The sequence below is a fragment of the Puma concolor genome, chromosome A3 (genome assembly GCF_028749965.1).
Source record: "Puma concolor isolate L17-30 chromosome A3, mPumCon1.1.hap2, whole genome shotgun sequence".
In the NCBI taxonomy this organism is placed as follows: domain Eukaryota; kingdom Metazoa; phylum Chordata; class Mammalia; order Carnivora; family Felidae; genus Puma; species Puma concolor.
In genome coordinates this window covers 91,149,485-91,169,193 of record NC_141669.1, presented here as the reverse complement: position 1 = coordinate 91,169,193, position 19,709 = coordinate 91,149,485, and the positions used below count along the sequence as shown (strand labels likewise).

The following is a 19,709-nucleotide window of genomic DNA, read 5'->3' as shown; positions in this document are numbered from 1 at the left end:
TTGACCTAACAGAAATTTTTTTTAATCAAGTATTCTTTCTTTTTTTTTTTTAAGTTTATTCACTATTTTGAGAGAGAGACAGAGAGAGTGCAAGCAGGGAAGGGGCAGAGAGAGGAAGAGAGAGAGAATCCCAAGAAGGCTCCATGCTATCAGCACAGAGCCCCACTTGGGGCTTGATCTCACTAACCGTGAGGTCATGACCTGAGCCGAAACCAAGAATGTTTAACTGACTGAGCCACCCAGGTACCCTTAGAAACATTTTTTTTTAATGTTTTTTATTTATTTTTGAGAGAGAGGGAGACAGAGTGCGAGTGGGGGAGGAGCAGAGAGAGAGGAAGATACAGAATCTGAAGCAGGCTCCAGACTCTGAGCTGTCAGCAACAGAGACTGACATGGGGCTCAAACCCACAAACCATGAGATCATGACATGAGCTGAAGTCAGACGCTTAACCGACTGAGCCACCCAGGCACCCTACCCTTAGAAATATTTTTAATAATGAACTTTGTAACATCTTTCTATAACCAAACATAAATCAAATGGGTGAGGCAGTCATTTTTTGAGTAACAGTTACTATTACTGCTTTAGAACCTGTCAGAAGTTCTGGTTTTGGCGGACTATTCACAAATAAAACAACTATGTGGGCATGTTGTCTTTCTATTGCTTTAAAGCCAAAGTCTTCAAATCCCCTTTCTCTAAGTTGCAGCTGTCAGCCTGACCTGCCCTTTATGAAGGTCAAATGGTTAGAGAAGAACCCCCAGTATTCAGAATTCCATCCTATTTAATTAAAGTGACTAGTCCTGGGGGTGCTTTTCTAAATTCAAAAATGAGGTTTTCTACCACAGTACTCACTTTTCATCATTAGCAAATTTAATTCCACTGCTTGTAATGGGGTCGAGGAAAAACCAGTCAAACCCAGGGAAGTATCGATATATCTGAAGGCGACATGGAAACAACGTGCAGAAGCATCAATTAAAACAGCATGGAGAAGTCAAGGGTGTTGAGTGCCCAGGGGTCTCCTCTGCTTCTGAGCTGGCTGACCTGTTGCCCCACCAAAGCTGTGCTGGGGTGCCCTGCCACCCTTGTCCCTGGACCACAGACTCCCTTCTAGAAGGGCCCCTGGACTGGCCATAGTGGGGTTGCCCACAAAATGGGCTCCCACACCTCAGACCAGCAGTTGGGACTGGCTCAGAGACCATACTTCCCACAGACATCAGGGCCTCCACCCCTGGGAAAACAGGGATTCATGTAACTTGGGCGAAAGCAACATCAAAGAAGTAAGACTATATAAAGGACTCCTCTGGTCTGCAACAGAGCAGCATGAGGTCAGGTGGTAAGCCTTCCCCTCCAACCCCCCCCAGAACACATGGTCAGCCAAGAAGTAGTGGGACAGAAGAGGACACAGAGAAGCCCCAGGGGATCCAAGGCCTTGGTCCTGACAGGTAAGGAGGGCCTGATTCACTCTGGAATCCCCAGTAGGGTTTACCTGGGGCATCACCTGGAGACACGACTGGGAGAGCCTGGCAGCTTGCTGAGCACCATCCATGTGGACAGAGAGCAGGTGCACCCACCAGCTCCATGTCTGGGGAAGCAGCCAGGATAGCAGCTACCAGCCCGGGCTGGACCCCATGGGGCAAAGGTGCCGGGTAGGCAAACCATGCCACAGAAACAAGGCCTCCTCGGGGTCCTGCTGCCCTTAGATGACCCAGCTGTAAACCCATCCTTCTCCCTGGCCGTAGAGTTTTAACATTCCCGGACAGCTCTGTAGTCAGGCCAGTGCCCCAAACTAAACAAGGATTAATTTTTAATAAAATCTATATTCATTAGAATATTTAAATCATATTTTATCATTATTTTTACTTTATACTTATTTACATAAAAGTTTCCTTTATAGTAATTATTTTAATAATGAAACTAGGCCAATTTTTAATAATATCTGTACTTGCCACTGAGAACGGATGGCTCTTAGCTTCTTCACGGATATTAGTGAATGGAGATTCCAATATAAGAGCATCGGGAGGTGTCTCTAGATAAATAAAACAAATAGGGAGCTCTGAGGTGGGCAAGAAGCCCCCATGGGGGAACTATGGGAGGGACTGGACCATGGACCCCAGGTGCCCGCCCAGCCAGCCTGCATGGTTGGTGCTCGGGAAGTGCCCATGCAAGGGGCCCACACAGGAGACACTTGGGTGACCATGATTCGCTCCCCAAACCACACCTCCTAGAACTGTGTATCAGGAACCCAACCCCTGAGGAGACTCTACCAGCTACTTGAGAATCCATGGGGAAGGCAGGCCTGGTTCAGCTGAGGGTCTGCCCAGACCCTCAACGCCCAGCCCACAGGACTCCGAGAAGACACCAAACGCTATTGCTGTGCCGCTCGTCCCAGCACCCACCTCTCAAACACGCTGCCTGCCCTGCCCAGGCCCCAAGACCAGGAGGAGGCTGTGCCCACACAACCAGGACTCGCATTGACACACAAGCCCCTACCTCGCTCACACAGGCGCCGCACCAGGTTTGTTGCCACTCTGAGAAGGGAGGAAGAAATAGTTCAGTTGTATGATGACAAAAATTGTTTTAAAGGACTGTTTAAAGGAAAAATTGTTTTCAAGACTGTTCTAGTCTTGAAAGTGGCCAGAGAAGAGGTAGGATCTGTGAAGTGGTTGGTGGGGCTCCAGGGGTGGGGGAGGGTGTGGACAAAGATGCCCCAGGACTGTGGTAGGCCCTGCTGCCCCTGCCATCAGCCAAACCCTCTGACAAGGATGGCGATGAGAGCCCCCAGGGCTCTTGCTGTCCCATGCAGACAGCCACGGCAGGACTGCCCGCTCCTCACTCTGCCCAGGCTCCTGTCTGCAGGCACATGGTTCACTCTCCCCGGCACTTCCCAGCCCATAGAACCCACCCAACTGCAGCACACTGTCTGAGGTGAGAAGCAAGGGGACAAGGGGGCCACAGCCACTGCACCCAAAGGAAAGGCTGTTGGAAAAGGGACAGCTGCTGAAGGTCTTGGGACTCTGGGCCTTGAGCACAGTGCTCCTTTTAGAAACACTCTGGACCTTACATCAGCAGAAGCAGTTCAGGCGGCCCCAAATGGAATATTAAACTGCTTCTCGTCTTGGCAGATGTAGGAAGGAAAGCACCCACTGCTGCCTCCCCAAAGTTCTCTGGTAAGCCAAATACAGGCTAAATGCATGCCATCAAAGCCCCGGCACTCAGGCTTGCCAGCCAGCACCTGCCCTCCAAAGCCAGGAGATGCAGAGCTCGAGTGCATCCAGGACTCCAGCCCTGTCCCGTTCTGCTCTGAAGACCTCTCCCTGAGGCATACTTTTACGGCAAGTGTGCCCATCCTTCCTGCAGAGGGAGATGGCCACCCCACGACTGCCCATGTGTGTCTCAAGTCACTTCTTGGGTTGAGGAGTTAAAGTAGCTCAAACTCTTCATGGTCTTCTGTGGTGCTTGATCCCCTGCCCCCACCATGGGAATGAGGGACAAGGCTTGCTGGGACTAAGGGTGTCATCGGATCCAGAAGCCACTAGGGCACTCTTTGAGAGATCAGGTAGTAAGTTGCCCTGTGAAAATCTGTTCCCCCAAGGCTCTATCATGCTGCAAACTCACCCAGTGCCTAGGGAATGACCCCAAATATATACAGGGTTGTCTCCACTTCTTGCTTTGATCCAGTCAAAAACATGGAGTGCGTCATACGTCATGCCTCGCTCTGATGGCGTTCCTACTGAGTCTCCCCACCCTGGATGGAGAGGAGCAGCAAGTGGAGGAAGTTAAACCCAGCTCGTGGAAACTCTTGAGGAGCAGGCTCATCCCTTTCTTTCTCAACAGGCAGCCCAGGGCAGTCTGGGGCAATGGAAGTCTCTGCTACCACAAACTATAGCCCCATGTGCAGGGTGTCTGGACAAGCCTGCTCCTACTTCTCCCACTTCCTCACAACCCCAGTTACAACCCCTGAACCCAAACAGCCATCCACACACTCTCATCCTAGTCCAGATGAACAACTGTAGATGGGGGCAGTCTGACACAGATTCCTGCGAGCAAAAAGGACAGCAACCTCCCCAATGCTCAGGGCTTGCTGGTGGCTGGCCCAAGATGAAAGGTCAGTGAGACCCCAGCCCACCCAGGAGCCTCTGTAGGACAGAGCGTCCCAGGGGGTCCCTGGGCCCAGTTTGGACTCCACGCCACCTATAGCCCAGCTAAAGACAGATGTGGGAAGCCAGACGAGGGCGTGAGGGAGAGGGATGGATTCCAGGCTCAAGGCAACTCTGACCCAGAAAGGGAAGGGGCTCTTAGCATAGCAGAAGAAAGCTAACCATCTGTGCCCCCAGACTGTATCTTCCCCCAGGGCCCTCCCCCTGGGCTCTTGGAAAGGGCAAGTGCCACTGTCATTTCCAGCAACTCAGCAGTGAGTCATCATCAAATGATCTGAAAGCACCACAAGGCTCAGAAAAAGCCAGTTCTGCTGCATAAGCAAAACCCACAGTTCGTGTGTACATGCCACCTCCCCTGGGCATCCCAAATGCCAGATTAGGGAAAGGACTACGCAGGAGATAATGCCAGACTGAGAGGCTTAGGGCATGGATGGGAGGATGGGACCCAAGGACAGGGAAATGTGGAGACACAGACAGACAGAGACCAGGATAGGGACACACAGTCAGAGGGTGGGCTTAGAAATGCAGAAACTCAGTGAGAACTGGAAAGAAGAAGTGCTATGAGGGATTTCACTTCCTGGTAGAAACACAGGGAGATGAACAAGGACGAAGGCCACCCCTTCTCATCACCCTCAGTTCTCCAGCACTCAGCAAGAACAGAAAACCCTTTTTAGCATGGAGAAAAGGATAAGTGGGTAAACTACTTTCCAGATCCTTTATCTGCAGTTTTTCCCAGCCCAGAATTTTCATCATGATGGAACATTCTTCTGTGAAAGAATCATCCCTGTTTTAGGCAGAATAACAGCCCCCACAGAGGTCTCTGTCCTCATCCCTGGAGCCTATGAATATGTTAAATTATGTGGGCAAGCAGGGGGACTGAGGATGCAGAAAGAATTCAGGCCACTGATCAGTGAACTGATGGGCAATTATCAGCTCACCCACATGGGTACAAAGTAATCACCAGGGTCTATATAACAAGTGAGAGAGAAAGACAAAAGACAGGGTCAGAGTGACCAGACCCAAGAGGCCATGAGTCAAAGAACAAGGACAGCTTCGAGAAACTGGAAAAGGCAAGGAATCAGATTCTCCCAGAACCTCCTAAAGGGACCGGCCCTGCCAACACCTGGTATTCAGCCCAGTGGCTAAAGATTTTGTACTTTTGACCTCCAGAACTGCAAGATAATAACTCTGTGCTGTTTCAAGACATCAAGTTTGTGGTAATTTTTTACAGAAGCAAGAAGAAACTAACACAACCCCCATATCCTTGCCATGAGGGTAGCGACACCGCTGCCCAACCCCACAAGATCAGGCTAAGCTGGCCAAGCAGCCCTTTGACTTCTGACCTCTGCTGTTGAGACTACAGGAGGCCTATACTTCTCCCAGTCAACACAAAGTATTTTCCTGGCTCATTAAGGTGCACACATCAAACTGTGGGTTTTCAATCTCTTCAGGGGCAAGCCCCCTGATTCATTCAAGAAAGAAAATATATTAAGGGGCAAGAAGAAGAATCTAGCTTCTCCTAAGAGTTCTTTTTCCTGCTTTCAGAACTTCAGCAAGACAAGCTCTCCTGCCTATAAACTATGTCTGCTGACCAGCTTTGGGGGGTTCTGAATCCAATAAAGAAGAAAAAAGACAGTATTTTCTACATTGAAAATGCTGCTGACAGAGGATATATGCTGGGAGCCTCCACTTCAGGCACCGGAGCCTCCACTTCAGGAAGGATGCCCTGCATCTGTGTGAAGGACACACATGGTCCCTCCACCACCTTTCCACATTTGTCATCACCACAGGTTGGGGCACCACAAGCTGCTAGCACTGTTTAAGCCTCTCAGGGTGATGCCTGCACAGCAGACCCTGAAGTGAGCACTGGGAGGGCCCAGACACGCACTTGCAAAAGAACTCACCTCTGTAGTCAAAGGTGACCACGTGGTAACCAAGGGAACTCAGCACCTGTAAAGTGAAAAATAAATATCTGGGCAACAAATCCATGCATCCTGGATCGAGGGCAACTTGCCTCCGACTAAACCCAGTCTAATTCAGTCTTAGTGCCCTGCACACAATGGGAGCTTAATAAAGACTGGTACCATGCTGCCCCATTATAAAACCCAGATGTCAACTGCTGCTACAGGACACGGGTGTGCCCTCTGCCTCAGGAATATAGGAAGAATGGCTCTCCCACAGGTGAGACTGCTAGAGTACCTCCACACTCACACGGGCTCACAGGGCAGACACCCAGAGACCAGAGACCCAGGGGGAGGGCCTCTATGGTGCAGAGACTGCATCTGGGATTCTGACTGCAACCTAGCATTTCTCAGACTTTAAGTTTCTGTTGAATTTTTCTGTTATAAGAACAAAATCCCTCCAGACTGTATGATCTCTTGCATTAGATAACTATTCACAGCCCTTGCCTGAGCCCTCCTGGAGTGTGCCCAGAGCCAAGTGAAAGCTGCCAGGCACAAACTTCCCCCAAATCACCCAAGGCGGTGTGCTCCTTTCTCCTTAGGCTGCCCCAGGGCGGCCTACAGCACTTCCTTCCAGCTCCACGCTGCCTGCCTAGCCTGCACCTCCAGGGTCACACCTGCTCCAGGTAGGAAGTCTTTCTGTGAATACAAACCTCAACTGGGGACCACAGCTCTGCAAGCACACCCCCTCTCTGACTTGATCCAATTCACTCGAGGAAACAAACCCACCAAGAGCCCATAGCAGCCCCTGTCCTCGGTGTATGAGGGACAGAGCAGTGCCCACATGATACAGATATTCCCACACATCTGCATCTGTCCCTCTTTGCTGGGTTAGCCAATGCAGACATCCACCCATGTGAGGAGAGGACGTGGGAGATGGCGCGGTGAGGCCCTGGCACTCTGGAGTCAACTATACGTTTCAGGCTCTGAGACTCAAGCTTCTGAAGAAGACAAGCAGGCAGAAGTGAGGGTCTAAAAGCCTGCCTAGGAGACACACTGTCACCTCCCCCAGGTCGGCTGTGGGCCTCCTCCTTGGTGCACCTCCTGCAGAGGTGAGATTTCCATGTGGCAGAGCTCCTGACCCTGCAACTTGGCAGAAGTGTGGCTCCACTTCTGCTCTCAGTAGTACTTGTTTTATAGGAGAAACACAGCATTTAACAATTTCAAATGCCTTTAATATAATTGTCAATATCTGGCATCTGATTCCCAAAGTTCATTCATTCTGCTTTTGGAAGCTCTCCCTAGAGGCAGCATTATAGGGAAGCACTCCATGGTAATGGCTTCTGTGAAGGCAGTGTTGGAAAAGCCAATGCAGATCAACTCTCACAAGTACTGGAGGGACTCACTTATGTTCATGTCTCCTGGGAAGAGCAGTGGGAAACATTTAGGTGATGTTCTCTCCTTCCTATACCATATGGACACCGCTCTGCACATCATACACACTTTGTATTTTGCTTTGCTTGTTTTACACTGAGTACCCCACTGCCCGTCATCACACTGAGAACCCCACTCTGTCCATCATCCACATGTGGACCCCACTTTGCCCGTCATCACACTGTGGACCGTACTCCACCCATCATCCACAATGTGGACCCCATTCTTCCCATTATCACACTGAGAACCCCACTCTGCCCATCATCCACATGTGGACCCCACTTTGCCCGTCATCACACTGTGGACCCTACTCCACCCATCATCCACAATGTGGACCCCATTCTTCCCATTATCACATTGAGGACCCCACTCTGCCCGTCATCCATACTGTGGACCCCACTCTGCCCATCATCACACTGTGGACCCCACTTTGCCTGTCATCACACTGTGGACCCCACTCCGCCCATCATCCACACTGTGAACCCCACTCCACCCGTCATCCACATTACAGACCTCACTCCACCCATCGTCACACTGTGGACCCCACTCCACCCGTCATCCACATTGTGGACCCCATTCTTCCCATTATCACACTGAGGACCCCACTCTGCCCATCATCCACACTGTGGACCCCACTCTGCCCATCATCACACTGCGGACCCCACTTGTCCATCGTCACACAGTGGACCCCACTCTGTCCATCACACTGTGGACCCCACTTTGCCCGTCATCACACTATGGACCCCACTCTGCCCATCATCACACTGTGGACTCCTACTCTGCCTGTCATCACACCGTGGACCCCACTCCACCCATCATCCACTTTGTGGACCCCACTCCGCCCTTCATCACACTGTGGACCCCACTCTGCCCATCATCCACATTACAGACCCCATGCCGCCCATTGTCACACTGTGGACCCCACTCCACCCATCATCACACTGAGGACCCCACTCCATCTGTCATCACACTGTGGACCCCACTCTGCTCATCATCCGCATTGTGGACCCCACTCCATCTGTCATCACACTGTGGACCCACTCCACCCGTCATCATACTGAGGACCCCACTCTGCCTGTGGTCACCACACTGTTTGTCATACAACTGTGTGCCATCCTCACCTACCTTGTAAAGCTCCACTCGGTGGTCACCTCCTCTAAAGAATCAGGGAAAAGGAAACAAGAATGGGTGTTAGCACATCTTTTAAAAAAGGCAGGCCCCAGGGTCAGTACTGGAGTGTCTGGGTCTGTAGTGACTTGTTCCTTCAATACATACAAAGAGGGTCAATGGTGATAGGTGACCTCCTCTGCAGGGCACCCTAAGTGGCTCCAAGCTTATTTCTGACAGTACCATGCCAAGCAAGGGACAGCCTTAGTACTTTTGGGATATTTCTTATTTATTACCATACTTGTATTTTTGACTAGGTAATACATGCATACAATACAAAATCCAGAAGACACAAAAGAATGCACAGTAAGCCCCTCACTCCTGCCCAGGATCCAGCTCTTCCCTCAAGTCCCCCGTGTCAGGGACCACCATGTAGGCAGAGACGAAGGTGCTTGTTTACCATAGGTACCTGCCACATACTCTACTGCCTCTCACTTTTTTAGTATATGTGCTGCCGAAGCGAGCATGGCCTCTCACTTTTTAAAAAAAAAATGCTTATTTATTTATTCTAAAGATAGAGTATGAGTCGGGGAGGGAAAGAGAGAAAGAAAGAGAGAGAGAGAGAGAGAGAGCCAGAGAGAGAGAGAGACAGAGAGAATCCCAAGCAGGCTCCAGGCTCAGTGCATAGCCCAACGTGGGCTCAATCTCATGACCACAAGATCATGACCTGAGCCAAAATCAAGAACAGGACACTTAACCACCCAAGCCACTCAGGCACCCCTGTCTCTCATTTTTCACTCAGTAAATCACAGCCAACTTGCAGTATTTGCAGTTCCCCTCTGCCTTATCTTGCAGTTGTTCTGGCTCTTTCCTATCTGCTGTTAACCTGAGTTTTGCTGCCATGTCCAGCCTGTGCTGATACCCCTTTGCAAACGTGACATGTGATCCATGTGTGGAATATGTTCCTACACACAGAACTGCTGGGTAGAAGGTGTGTGTGATCATAAACTTAACTATTACTGCCCAGCCATCTTCAGAGGGGCCCTGGCCCATCTCCTAGCCCCACACTCACACACTAGCGTGTAGTGGACACTTATTACTGAGGCTGAACAGGCTTTTGTGCACCCGAACTGTTATGTGTGTCTACACTTCTTTGTCCGAGGACTATCTACCCCTTCTCACACTTTCTGTCCAGTTATTGGTCAATTGGTCAGCTGTTACTGTGGACAGACACCAAAGTGGGGATGGGGCTGCCTCAGGAAGGAAAGTGTGTCAATGGGCAGGCTCACCCTGTCTAGCCTTCTTAATGGTTTTCCTTTTTTATAGCTAAGAGCACTCTGGCCATTTTGGGGGTGTGTGTGTGTGTGTGTGTGTGTGTGTGTGTGTGTGTGTGTGTGGGCAGGGACTGTCACTGAGAGAGACAAGGATGAGACAAAGGAGGAAAACCAATACAATGAAGCCACAGAAATACAAGGGAATAAATTTCAGGACCAGAAGGAAATAATGTAAAATGTTTTCAGTTATCTTTGGAGGCATTCATGGTGGCTTTTGTCTAGATTGTTCAAATTCCCCACCTTGCACAAAAAGAAGAGGTTGAGCACATGATAAAATGTGAGGCAGTAGCCAGGGACTGGACCCCAGGGAGCCAGGGCCACTGCAATCCTGCTAGGCCAAGGGGTGGCCAGCAGATCTATGTAGGCAGTCTCTGGGGAGACAGGGAGGGGGCAGCAACACTTTCAAAGTCTCAATGCTCCTTCAAACCGGAAGTTTAGGCTACTCTTTTTTACCATGTGACTGGCATTGCTTAACTGAAGCTTATTCCCAGTAAACTATGAACTTCCCTCATTTATACAAAGATGCTACCAGAGCTATTAGTAACCACTTACTCTTTGAAAAGCAGAAGAGAAACCCACTGTAGTTTGTCCCAGACAAAGAGGAAAGTAAACTGCCAAGTGCATGCATGATTCTGCAGATACACACTCTGCTCTCTCCAGGCTCACACACCATCCTTGCAGGCTTCACTTCCTGGACTTCCTGCAGTGTCCACTGTGCAGCCCCTCTGCTCCAACACCACCATGCTTTCCTTGCCCCTCCAGAAAGGCCCATGAATTGATCTCCTTGTTGGTTCTGCCTATAAAATCACATCCCCCCAGCCAAGGTGCCACACTGACCCTCACCCAGACCCTGCTGTGGCCCTCCCTCCTGTCGGCTCCTGCTGGCTCTTTCTCACACACCCTAAGGAAGCTGCAACAACAGTGACCCTCCTGGAGGTTTTCAGGCACTGCTTTGTTCAGAAAATGCACCTCCTCCCTCCTCACCCTGCTCTTCCAGACACTCTTCTGTAAGGTCAACCACATGGGTAGAAGGAACAGACCCCCACCCTGGGATGACAGACCCTCCCAGCTAATCTGAAGGACACATCACTAAAGCCACTCTTGAAAAGCACCTGGGATAAACCTGGGCAAAGGGTTTTGCCTGGTACAGACAGTGCCTCAGCAGTGGCCCAGCAGGACACACTGGCATCATTGACTTATAGCTGGGATAGACAACTCACACTCATCAGCTGATGTGACAGCACTGACAAGCCTGTCTGCGCACACCCAGCTGGGGTGCCTCTGGCCTCCCTCTGCTTTTGGCCACCCCTCCTTTGATGTCACCCCCACCTCTCAGCAATCATCGCCCCTTGCAAGGAAGTATGCCTTTGCCTGCAGACGGGCACGCCTGCCAGTGAGAAAGTGCCAGACTGCCTGCGACCCTCACAGAGGGATGACAGACTCTCATACTGGGAAGACAGATCCCCACCCTTGGACAACAGATACTTACCCTGGGACGACTGACCCTCCTCATACAGGACAACAGACTTCCACACTGGGATGACAGATCCTCACACTGGGACAACAGACTCCCACACTGGGATGACAGACCCCCACACTGGGACGACAGATCCTCACTCATACTGGGATGACACACCCCCACACTGGGATGACAGACCCTCACACTAGGATGACAGACTCCACCCTGGGATGACAGACCCCCACCCTGGCATGACAGATCCTCACACTGGGATGACAGATCCTTACCCTGGGATGACAGACCCCCACCCTGGGATGACAGAGCACCCCCTGGGACAACAGATCCTCACGGTGGGACGACAGACCCTCACCGTGGGATGACAGGGGTGGCTGATGAACAGGAGACAGCATTCCGCAGGGGTGCTGCAGTCCTTAAGTGTCACAATGACCCCTCTGAGGGACCACTGTTCCTTACTCAGAGAAACTTATTTCCTAAATCACAGGCCCTCACTTTGCCCTTTAAATTCTATCAGGAAGAAGGAAACACCCACTCTGGCCCAGAATCTGGGTCACTATGACAGAAACACAGCTTCCTCCACTCCACCTAGGTGCCAGGCTCACATAAGGGGTTTCTGGACACAGCTTCCCATACCTGCTTAACACAGGAGTTCCCAGGGTGCCTGGGTGGCTCAGTTGATTAGGCATCTGATTCTTGGTTTTGGCTTGGGTCATGATTTCATGGTTCATGGGCTCGAGCCCCAAGTCAGGCTGTGTGCTGATGGTGTGGAGCCTGCTTAAGATTCTCTCTCTCTGCCCCTCCCCTGCTTGTGCTCCCTCCCTCAAAATAAATAAATAAACTTAAAAAAAAAAAAAGGAGTTCCCAAGGAAACTGCACCTGGGCTCATCATGCACACAGCCCACTTTGCTCTGAGCCTATAGGGACACTGCTTCATGAAAGTTTCACCTTGACCCCTTTTCCCCAAACTCCATAAACACTGCCTTTTCCTGTGCTCTCAGGATGCTCCATGGCCCCAATGTCTGCACACTCCCTCACTGCAATGGATCAGTAGAACCAACTGGGCCAGGACCTTCCCACCTCATAAAGGAGTCAGAGAAGACATACTGTGTGGGCTCCTCTTCCTCACCTGGTGCCTGCATTTCCGTGCAGGTACAGGATGATAGGGTGGCTGGTAGCCAAGGCATCCTCATACCACATCTGGTCCTTTCCTTGGGCGTCCTTCCACCAGACAGCAGGGACAGTGTGCCTGAAACAGAAGCAGAGCAGAGTGACATAATCAAATGATGGCAATTGTTGATAGAATGATGGAGGAACAGAGTCACAACTGAGCAGAGAACAGGACAGAAGGGCTGGAGAGACAAACTGCCCTCATCACAAGGAGAAATAACTACAGAGCTTCAAGCTACAGGGATGGTTTCTGACAGATTTCCTGACTTGCACCTGGGCCCCCTCTGGGCCACAGAAGCTCCCTCTGGTAGCAGTTGCGTGGGGCAGGGGTGAGTATGAGGTAGGGTTTCTCGCGTGTGAACTGGAGTTCTGTAAGGTACAATCTATTCTGGCTCAGTCACCAGGCTTCACCTGGGCCTTACACAGAATGAGCACTTAATAAATACTAGCCAAGTAACATCATTTTCTCTTATACATACCTATACTTAAAAAAAATTTTTTTTAATGTTCATACATACCTATATTTTTAAACTGTACACAATTTAACTCACAACGTACTTAAGATAGTTCATGTTATCATGGGTGCTAATTCAGCAACACTGATCTTTATGAGCTGGACTAGAAGCCTGGCCATCCTTAAAGCACCCTTTCTAATGCACAACACATTCAAGGGCCTGCTCACAAGGCATCTGGGAGCAGACCCATCTCTGTAGGAGGAGATGCTGCAGGCTGACATGCTGTGTGGATGAACTGGCAATAAGCCTGACTCATCCCACACCTGGCCAGGCAGGTGGGCTCGGTCTCTCTGGCCAGAACTGTCCTCCAGGGAGATGCTCCGGTTAATCTGAAGTCAGTCCACAACAAATACTGTTAATCACAGAGGAGGGTCTGTAAAACATACATTTATTAGCAAGAATGTTTGAAAGTATTAAATGGCCATTTTTTTAATTTTCTAGCTCTTAAGTTTTAGTATTTAATTTCTAACATTTCTTTCGTTCGTTCCAGAGGCTTGCATTTTGGGTGATTCTGACCATAATTATCACTCTCTGGCAATTACAAATCCATGGGATGGAAAGGCACATTTTAAAGGTGCTGGAGAACACCTGGATGGCTCAGTTGGTTAAGTGTCCGACTCTTGGTTTTGGCTCAGGTCATGATCTCACAGTTCCATGAGTTTGAGCCCTGTATTGGACTCTGCACTGGCAGCATGGAGCCTGCTTGGGATTCTCTCTCTACCCCCACTCTCTAAGCCCCTCCTCCACTCATGCTGTGTCTGTCTCTCTCTAAATAAACAAACTAAAACAAAGTTAAATACAAAAAATAAAGGTGCTTGAAGCTGATTCACTTCCGGGAAGCAGCCTACTCCAAACCGGAGGCTCCTAAAGGCCAGGGAAGGTCACAGTCAGAGGGAAGGGACCCTATTTTCCCAGGGCTCTCCTGCCCTCTGCCAGGTAGAGAGTTTATGCCCATAGACAAGCAACTGAGAACAAGCCTACTGCCACCCGAGGGCCCACACAGTCATGAAAACACAGGGTGCAGACGTGGGCAGGCAGCAGGGCCCCAGCAGCATACAGCTTGGCTGTCACTACCCTTGGTCTCACCATTGTTGTCACTAAGTACAACCTTCTTGTGTGACTGCTGTGAGAGCTTTCAGCCTATCAGCACCACAAACACCCCTCCTGCTATATAACTGCCCTACCTGAGGAAGAGGTCCCCACTAACTCCCTGTGTCTCAAAGCACAGACCACACTAACCAGCAGGAGGGCTGACTAATTCCCTCACCAAAGAGCTCTGAGCAAAACACGCCAAGCTTCTGATTGAAGACAGAAGAGCAAAGTGTCCCATGCATACACATTGGTCAGCAAATGCAAGATTAAATTAAACCAGCAATAACAAAAGACTAGTGCCAGCATCAACTCCTAGAACAATAATCTCCCTTCCTATTTTATATTCTTTACCCAGGACCATTAGAAATGCCTGAACTTCCCCACAGCCCACACTGGGAAGCCACCCACAGCATTTTGTTTAGAAGCATCTCACATACACAGCAGTTTTCTGTGACAGCAGAGAGAGACATTATGGCTACTGAAAGGGAAACCCAGCCACATAAAGGGGCAGTGATGCTGAGCTGCTTCTGAGAGAAAAAGGAAAACACCACAGAAAATTGGTCAATTTTAATTTAGTTGTTCAGAAACACCCACTTTTCCACAGCGAAAAAAACATGAAAATAGATTCCAAGGAGTCACAGAGAAGTCACAGAGCTTACATCCAATTTAAATTTGTGGCTCAAAAAAGTAAATATGAGGAAGATAGCAAACACCATCATTATCAACTGCTGGGAGTGCTGCACATGAAAGAAATCCAGCTATCTCCAATGTTTAGATGCTCCCTTCTCTGAGAAGAAAGGGTGCATTTCGAACCTGTGCTCATGATTCCATACTCATACTCTCCTTTTTCCCCCTGGAAATAAAGTTCTCTGCAACAAACAGCCTGGTTCACAAAGCCTTCGCTATTTGAAAATCTCAGAACAGAATTTGGTGCCATCTCATCGTGTTCCATCCATTAGGATCAAATTTAGCCAAGATCTCTGCTTTGGAAACAGAGGAGGGTGAAGATAAAAATGGATGCACAATCGTCTTGGACAACATTGGCCACACTGCCCAGCACTCACCAGACTCCAATGGTCACGTCTTCCTCTGGCTGGAGGTAGTAATTACACGTGTGATTCAAACCTTGATCCTGCGGTTTTTTCAAGTCAATGAAATAGGGAACCCTCACTGTGGGGGGACAAAGAGATGGAAACCAGGATTAGTGGGGGCAGATGGACACACACGCACACACGTGCACACACATACAGCAGAGGCAAAGCTCTTAAGAAGCGCAAAGTCTTTTCCAAAGCAAGAATGCCAGGTGCACAGGGCCCTCCAGCCTCAGATGCAGAGCTGAGAGAGAGGTGCTGGAATACTGCAAGCACACCTGCACATCCTCCAGCAAGGACGAGGTCTGAGTAGTGATGGTCCTCTGATGGTTGTTCAAGGTGAGAAGATACAAGTGAGGGAAAGCAAGATCCCCGAAGAGCCTCAGGGACATTGTGGCCCTAAGAGAGGCTGGAGATGGGGAGGCCAGCCAGGCCTGGCTAAGCCGCAACTGAAGGCTGGAGTCAGGGTGCTGGTGGAAGGGACTGTGGGAAAAGTGACAGGCAGATGGCGTGTTCTGGAGCTGGGGCCACAGCACTCGGTGACCAAGTGATTGTGGGTATGAGTCAGTCAAGTGGGGTCCCAAAGTTTCTAAATCCGTCACTTCATGCTGACAGGCCAGTGGAAGATAAGGTATGGGCACAGGGAATCCACAGAGTCCATCCAGAGTTGAGTGACGCTGAGTGGAACTGTACAGCAGGAGCCCTAGATTTTATAGGTCACCTGCCAAGAGGACAAGATTCTGTGGGGCACCTACACTAAGGAAAATCCGGGAGCCTTTAGCTGGAGACCAGTCAAGACCCACTGACCTGGAGGAATGTCCGTGAACTACAGGTAGAAAAGCAGGGAAGGAGAGAGATGACATGTATACTGCACAGTCCTACACTGCTATTGTAAAGACAAGCAAGCAACATCACACCACCACCACCCACATGTGACTTGTAAAGAAATACAGGAAGACACAGGCCAGGCTGTTAGTGAAGAGTGTGTGTGTGTGCACATGAGCACATGCACAGGGCAGATAGGGGATATTTAATTTTTCCTTTATATACTATTGTACTTTTACTTTTGTGGCGAACACAATTTTTAAAGATATATTTAGTTAAAAATTGAAACACTTAAAAAAAACCCAAAACCTTAAGGTGCAACTTACTTTATAAAATGGCAACTCCCAAAAGGGGTAGCAACAAAGAGCAGGATGGTACTGACTAGCCAATCCCACCTTGCATAAGGGAGTCACATACCTCTGTACAGTTTTCTTTGGTGAAGAGAGTAGTTTCATCACATAACTGCACATATCCACATGGTACAAAAGTCAAACATACTCATCTCCTGTTATCATCCCATTTGTGAGCCACAACCATTGATCTCCCACCTCAGGGCCTTTGCACTTGCTGTCCTCACAACCTGAGTGCTCTCCTGCCACATACCTGCACATCTAGCTCTCACTTCTTCAAATGCCCATTGCAGCTCACTACATATTTGCTGAAGAAATGAAATACCCCCTCGGGAGGACATGGGGGTACACACAAGCTCCTTCCCCAGAAATGCCCTGAGAATTTCACACCATGCAAGGAGACAAATCCACTCACCAAGGCTGCTGCCTGTACCTCCAGTTTCTTAACCCATCTCTTCCCTAAGAAGCAGGCTAAATTTTTTCAACTTTAATCATTCCTTTCTCTCAAAAGAAGAATGGCCATCAAAGGAGGTAGCATCACACTTCCTGGTGTTCCCACCATGCCAGCCCTGCACTGCGCATACCCTCCTGTAGTGCTTCCTGTGATGTGCATACCACCACTTCCATTTTACGGCTCTTGTTAAGTCACCAGCTCACATATCACAGAACTGAGACTTGCACCCAGGCAGCCTGACTCCACAGCCTACACTCTTGGCTAATCAGATGGGAAGGAAGAAGGGAAATGGCTCTGATACAGACTGGCCCTAATGTCCTTTCTAGGGGTTGATTAGTGCCCCCCCAAAGAGATACACTGAAGTCCCAACCCCCAGCCCATCAGAATGTGACTTTATTTGGAAATAGGGTCTTTACAGAGATAATTAAGCTAAAGTGAGATCATGAGGTGGACCCTGATCCAGTGTAAGTGGTGTCCTCATCAAAAAGGAAAATTGGGACACTGACACAGATAAGGACAGAGGAAGACAGTGTAAAGACACCAGGAGGAGGCAGCCGCATGACCACAGAGGCAGCTACAAGCCGAGGAATACCACGGACTACCAGCCACCACCAAAGGCTAGGAGGAGGCACAGAAGGACTGTGCCCAGAGTCTCAGGGAGCATGGGCCTGCGACATCTTGATTTCAGGCTTCCAGGCTCTAGAACTGGGAGAGAATAAAATTCTGTTGTTTTAAGCCAGCCAGTTTGTGGTTATTTGTTACATCTGCCCCCAGGGATGAATGTGGCCATGCTCTGGAGCTCAGATCTTACTCTGGCAATGGGACTCAGAGAAGCCTCCCTACCAGAAGGCCCTTGGAAAGGACCTCTCTTTCTTGTGCTATTTCAGACACAGGTACCTACTCCTGCAATCTCCATTCTGGGACTTTGTTCCATGTTGTGGAAACTGAAGGCTGCAGCTTATTGGGCCAGTTCATCATCTGACAACTGTGAAGTGAAATGACTTCCTCAATAAAACTGAAAACCGGAACCTGGTGCCCACTGTCCATTCCACACCCAGTCTGTCTTAATTCCACTCCTGAGGCTGGAATTACCCACCCTCCACCTCCCATGCCAAGCAGAAAGTTAGTGTCATCAAGGACTGAGGGCATTTGGCTTCCACTGGCTCAGCTCTCAGGCCTCAGGCTGGTTCTGTGTCGGAAGAGAAGGCGGCCAAGCTACTTACAAACTTCCCCAGTGCTCTGAGAGGACCCCCTACCTGTGAAAAGTGTTTAATGAGGATTGGCAGCTAATCCCAAAAGCTTCCAGGCCTGAGAAATCTAGGAACTGAGAAGCCAAATTCTACTCCAGGAGGACCTCATTCCCCAAAACTTATCTTCCAGTTCACCTTTATTTCTGTTTTAGAAATATCCATGAAAAAGGAGGCAGTGAATGCACCAAGTCCAGCAAATGCCACCTGTAAACCTCTCTGGAGTGAAGGTCCCTGGTCAGTCCGGGGTGTCAGAGAGCTCCAGAGAGTTAAGTGGCCAGAGGAACCACTGGGAACTACTGGTCTGAGTGAGCAGAAACTCCACAAAGGGCCAGGTCAAGTGGTGCAAGGAGGAGGGTTGTGGGATCTGCCCAGGCCAGAACACACCTCACTCCTGGTGTCCAGGAACAAATGAATACCAGGACCCTTTGACCTCCTGTGTGATCACATCCCTTGGCCATATGACCCTCCGAGACCCTGCTTCTTCCATAGGGTTGAGTCAGGGACACAGCACAGGGCCCATTGGCAGTGCACAAGGTGCGTGGCAGGGGCAGGAGTGAGGAGTCTGGGACAGGGACAGGAACAATGACTGAGCTCCTCATGGCTATGTATGTAAGTTCGGCCTCACATACAGCTTAACTGCACAGCCCAGGAACCCAAAACACAGGCCGCTGTGTCCACAGGCCAGCAGGGCCCAACCAGCTGCTTCAACCCTTCCTTCCCATTTTGCATTATCTGCCCCCTGGCCACACCGTCACTTACCAGCAACCACCTACCAATGCTCATGATCCCGCACAAATGGTGCTCAGTGAATAACCAGTGAGTACATAAATGAACAGAAAACAACCTCATCTATTATCCCTTCTTTAGACCATCTGGAAAATATGTGATAGGGTGAGAGGCTATGGCTACTTAGCCATAATAGACATTTTTCACTGCCTGACATTTTAAATATTGGGGCTACCTTTCATCCCAGTCACTGATGCACTGGAAGAGTGCTAACAAGGTGCTAACAAGGGGAGGGCCAGAGGGCCCTGGGTTTTATCAAATTTTAACTACATGATGTGGGCTGTAGGGGCTTCCCTAATAAGAAAAGGGGTAAGAAAGGAAAATAGTATGGAGGTTCCCCAAAAAATTAAAAATAGAACTATCCTATGATTATACTGTGTGGATATTTACCCCCAAAATACAAAACCATTAATTCAAAAAAATATATGCATCCCCATGTTTATTACAGCATTATTTACAATTGCCAGATTATGGAAGCAGCTCAAGTGTCCACGGATAGACAAATGAATAAGGACAATGTAGCGTGTGTGTGCGTGCACACACACACACACACATACACACACACCTGACTATTAATCAGACATAAAAAAAAGGGCCATAGCTTCCCATTGTGACAACATGGATAGATCTATAGTGTATTATGCCAAGTGAAATAATCAGAGAAAGACAAATACCATATGATTTCATTCATATGTGGAATCTAAAACAAAAACAAATGAATAAACAAGCAAAAAGCAGAATCAGACCTACAAACACAGAGAACAAACTGAT

General features: G+C 49.4%; 1 protein-coding gene across 2 annotated transcripts in view; it reads right to left on the bottom strand.

The window, feature by feature from the left end:
• Nucleotides 1–19,709, bottom strand: part of ABHD12 (abhydrolase domain containing 12, lysophospholipase) — an 86,276-nt gene that overhangs the window by 4,713 nt on the left and 61,854 nt on the right. For both annotated transcript variants that reach the window (XM_025932219.2, XM_086701518.1), the window contains exons 3-10: nucleotides 15,247–15,352; nucleotides 12,535–12,654; nucleotides 8,616–8,646; nucleotides 6,060–6,105; nucleotides 3,614–3,743; nucleotides 2,489–2,526; nucleotides 1,945–2,024; nucleotides 851–933 (exon numbers count right to left, since the gene is read on the bottom strand). In XM_025932219.2, the coding sequence (XP_025788004.1) occupies nucleotides 851–933; nucleotides 1,945–2,024; nucleotides 2,489–2,526; nucleotides 3,614–3,743; nucleotides 6,060–6,105; nucleotides 8,616–8,646; nucleotides 12,535–12,654; nucleotides 15,247–15,352 (634 nt within the window). The remainder of the gene's footprint in view (nucleotides 1–850; nucleotides 934–1,944; nucleotides 2,025–2,488; nucleotides 2,527–3,613; nucleotides 3,744–6,059; nucleotides 6,106–8,615; nucleotides 8,647–12,534; nucleotides 12,655–15,246; nucleotides 15,353–19,709) is intronic.